This window comes from Varroa jacobsoni, unplaced genomic scaffold (genome assembly GCF_002532875.2).
Source record: "Varroa jacobsoni isolate VJ856 unplaced genomic scaffold, vjacob_1.0 scaffold_966, whole genome shotgun sequence".
Lineage (NCBI taxonomy): Eukaryota > Metazoa > Arthropoda > Arachnida > Mesostigmata > Varroidae > Varroa > Varroa jacobsoni.
Genome location: NW_019213868.1, coordinates 103,404 through 107,894, shown reverse-complemented (window position 1 = coordinate 107,894; position 4,491 = coordinate 103,404). Strand labels below are relative to the sequence as shown.

Sequence of the window (4,491 nt, the reverse complement as noted above, 5' to 3'; positions counted from 1 at the left end):
TTTTTTTAACAAATTTAGAGCCAAATGTGTAAGCACCGTCAATTAGAAAGGAGCGTCACCTGTTATTGTCAAGGATGCAGTTATCCTACATCAATCATAATTCAAAAAACATATTTTATTTTATTAATAACAAAATTTTATTGAAAAAATCCGTTTTCTTCTAGATACAGTCTTCTTGTTAGGTGGCACCCAAATGTATCTTTACAGGAAAACTATTATTACTATTGGTTTTTTTGATAGGATGTGATTTGATAATTTAATGTGTTCTTTTTTTGATAAGAATGACGATATTATTAAATATAATTATTATTAACTTTTGTTTATAATATAAAGACTTTTGTTGTGGTATAGTAAGAGTGGCATAGCTCATAAAAACATTTGAAGTTAACCTTAAAAAAAGATATTTATATTTACAATGTGAAAATGTTAAATGAAAAGAAATTTTTGGAAATTTTTATTTTTCGTTCAGTATGCACATGAAGGTTCACATGACCACATGCAGCCAAAATGTCACGTTTGAATATCTGCGATCATAGCTGTTCAGCTAACTAATGGGCCAATGTGGAAACTGTGCGAGAAACAGGATTATCCAAGACCTTATGCACTGCAGGGTACAGAGAAGGAACGCTTTTATATGCAATTTTCGTCAAAGTCTTATGGCTATCTCCTGTGTGTGATTTGTTTGCAGTTGTAAAAACTACGTTATAGTGATACGTAAAACCTTTTTACCCTGCTCTTTAGTTAGTGACATTCTGCAGAATTTTCCTGTTTAAGGTAACACACGGCTCATCAACATGCTGCTAGGGTAAAGGTCGTACTTCTAGTAATCGCCGGGCGGCGGATTTCGTGTGTTTCATCGTTGTCGATGACGTCCGCTTGACGCTTTCGCATGAAGGGATTATATTGTGTGTTCCTCGTTGCGAGTACCGACCTGACTCATTTGATTACTTCTTAAAGAGTAGTTTTCGTACACTAATTGAAGCCTGATGCCCTCGTGGTGATAGGGGCCAGTTGTCTGAATAAATGGCCTAATGGCAGTGCGGAATCTGTGTACTGAAATATTTAGTGTACCTGAAATAAATATTAAATGTGAGCTCATTATTAGTATTATCATTATTATTAATGTATTTGGATAATAAAACGGCATATTATTGTTTTCCAACCTGTTTTGTTATCGCCAGCACTACGGTTTATAATCGTGTACTTTTACGGTATTCATTTTTGCTGGTGTGCTCTTTCTGAAGTGATGTCTGTTCATGCTACTAACTAGCTTTTCTTTTTTTCTTTCTTTTATTTCACATCCAAGGTATTTGCTTGATACGGTAAAGCTCATACTTTCTAAAGCCCTGATAACCTCTACCACTGTGTGTCTAGTAACTGTGACGCAATTTTTGTCATCCTGCTTATCTCAGTCAGCGTTCCCTACCATCCTGAGGGCCTATCTGCTGCTAAAGAGTACAGCCACCCTGCCAGAATCTAGCTCTATTGTAACCAACGTAAATGAAAATCGGCTGGCCAACTATTTCACAGTGACCCAACCGTTTGTCCGGATTATCCTCTGATGATTGGGATGATCGGTACAGCTCTGATCTTTTTCGCCTCCAAAGATGCCGTCTTCGGTACGGTTCGTTTGTTTGAAGACTTTTCTTGGACCCCTTTCCGGTAATAACTGTTCAAGATCACCCAAATATTCTTGAAGATGAACTAGATATCGGCTTTGTTAGCTTCTTTTGCCCTATCTCTCCGTTGCATCTATGCTTCCCTCACACTCCATTGTGCTCTTGTTCTTCCCCCTGCACTTTTTTATTCCTTTCTAGTACGAGGCCAGAGCATCTCCTTCTCTGTCTGCAGTTTCAGCTTTTTAACGATAAGGCTAGCTGACCCTTTGCAAAGTCCTTCATTTTTTTTATCATAGGGCCTTGCGCCTCCCTTCGTCATGTTCGCTATTGGAGGTGTTCCTCCTTCTGCCCTTGTTTCGAAACCGTCATATGGCTACGTCAAGTTTCGCAATGGAATTTTTGACATTTGGCTGGGTGTTCATGAGCTTGTATTTCAGACACGCATCCTACTGGGTCAATAAGCTTAATAAAGATCTAACCTAACCTTTCAACTGGGGGGCCTCTCATTTATTCTTCTTCATACCCTTTATCTTGAATAGCAAGGCCAGGTGAGGTGTATCCATCACAACGTTTGTGGGTCATCGAGTGACTTGTAGTTGGTCATGGGACTTTATTCCCACATCCATAAGAATTGTCCCTTTGGGTTCTTTTAGTCGGTTAGCCTGACTCCGGAAGCGAGAGGTACCGATCATTCTCACTTCTTTCAGAACGTGATCGTACCTAAGGGCCTACCCTACTTATAGCGTGTTGATTTTTGCGATTTTTCGCTTTGTTTTTTTGGATTGTATTTTGCCTTGCCGAATACTATTTCGTAGATGTTATATCTAGTCTAAGATGCACCAAACGCGTTCCAAAATGTTCTCAAGAATCTCTGCTGTTAGCTGGGGTGCCTTATTTGTTATTACTCTAGATTTGTCTGTCTCGTAATACATTGGCTTCTGATACGCTTCTGCAGTATAATTACTGGGCTTTTTTTAATGAACACAGAGTAAACTCAATTGATATGTTTTGTTTGGTGTATTGGCTCCGTTCCTAGGATGTCACCAAGATTTAAGAACTTTTGTTATCTTCTTTATCTGTAGTAAATAGCTACATATATTTGTTTGACACTTTGATTTCAAAAAACATTTTTTATATAAAAGTTGAGATTTTATGTGTTTCATTTAGATTCAGCTCAAAAAAATTCGATTGGTACTGAGAAATATCTCCCCTATTTAAACTTCCATGTAAAATATTCTTATCTCAGTATCACCGAAGCGAAAATGAGGGACATGCATTGCACATTGATTCAACACGGGCGAAGGCCTCCGATTGATAGCTTCGATTGAAGCTTTATGTATAAACCTTTATGCAAGCATTCGACCATCATTTTGTCGGTAGGAATAGCTTTTTAACACAGGTAACCTATTTCAGCCTCCACTTTTCTGTAGACATTCATGGGATAGTGCAGCAACAACCTGCAAACAACCACCAATTAGCCCAAACTAACATTACGCTCTATGGGATGATCGACAAACGGTTTGATCACGCCAAGAAGCCAAACAAGTAACCAGGCATTTTAGTAATATATAAGTAGATACATATTTTTTGTACCGTACAACAGCGTTATGCAGCATAATTTTCGCCCGTGGATCATTATACTGGTAAATAATTAACTCAATCTGCAGTGAGTTCAGTTTGGACCTGCATGCGTACACCATTTAATAAACTTCCGTTCGGTACTGTACATTCGAGTTTTCGTTTGGTGTCCATATGACCACACCCATTCTACTCCACCAAGGTTGCCAATGGATAGTAACAGTAAACGTTGCGTTCACTTGGCCAAACGTGCCTTCATAGGCCGGACAGGCCGAGCAGTCCGCGCAGGACGCGCCAACAGGACCAGGCAATTGCACAAGGAAGGTCGTTACAGTGTAACGGTCGATTGGACTGTTAGAAGGACGAAATGCGGGTGGACTTGGTACATCCGGGGCAATTCAAGTGACCCAAAGCTAACAGGCTTAAGGGAAGAGTGCTCAGGAACGGAGGGTCAGGCAAACAAATACGTGCAGAAAGTAGCTTTTGCCACAACCTTTACGCCCTGCGAACTTCCATCGAGGCATAGGAAGATGCAGAGAGAGTCGCAATCCCCTCGAAGAGGAAAGAAAAAGGGTAAGAATGAACCTATGATTCCTAACCCCACTTTGCGGATACTAAAGCGGACCTGCATACAAATAGACTCATTATACCACACGTCTGAATCGTAGTTCCGGATAGTTCTATGCGGTCGCTCATCCTGTACAATTCTAAAAGCGTTTTTATAGTCAGCTCAGCAATACGCTATGTCTCCGGTGCTCCCTTTCATAGTTGTTCATGTAAGGCTCCCACCGCGTTGCCATAGAGAGTTTTCCAAAGGTTGCCTTTTTTACGTTTTTGTGCTCATTTGTTTAATTTCTACTATTCGTAAAAGCAGCATCCCGGCATTGTATGATTTTATCTAATCGCTTCATTCAACCGTTACTTCATGCAATTTCTTCAAGTAAACTAAAAGGGCAAAGATGAAGATAACGGTAGACGCGATGATATACAACAACAAAGACGGTAACAACGGCAATATATTTAATGGTTTATCTTCAAGGAGTAGATATTTTAGGTTGGTGGTCATTGCTGTTAGAACTGTTCTTAACTATGTTTACATGATTTGCATGTTGAAATAATAAATCTCCCTATTGGCCATTGACGCCTCCTTGCTCGGTTTCTGTACAGAATGGTATAGGAAGAACTTAGGTAGATGATAACTTCCCTGGACCGCCGTTCTTTATATGTGTTATATAGGAATGCCTTAGTTTCAGTTTTGATGATTCGCGCTTTTGCCTGTAGCGTAAGGGACGCC

General features: G+C 39.7%; 1 protein-coding gene across 2 annotated transcripts in view; it reads left to right on the top strand.

The window, feature by feature from the left end:
- The window catches only part of LOC111265383 (uncharacterized), a 16,545-nt gene extending 12,777 nt beyond the window's left edge, over window positions 1-3,768 (top strand). Inside the window, exon 4 of one of the 2 annotated variants that reach the window (XM_086970481.1) lies at window positions 3,459-3,768. In XM_086970481.1, the coding sequence (XP_086826607.1) occupies window positions 3,459-3,536 (78 nt within the window). In that variant the 3' untranslated portion in view covers window positions 3,537-3,768. Of the gene's footprint in view, window positions 1-774; window positions 1,065-3,458 lie in introns of those variants that run through there. The other variant, XM_086970480.1, reaches the window with a different exon arrangement.
- The last annotated feature ends 723 nt before the right edge of the window (window positions 3,769-4,491 follow it).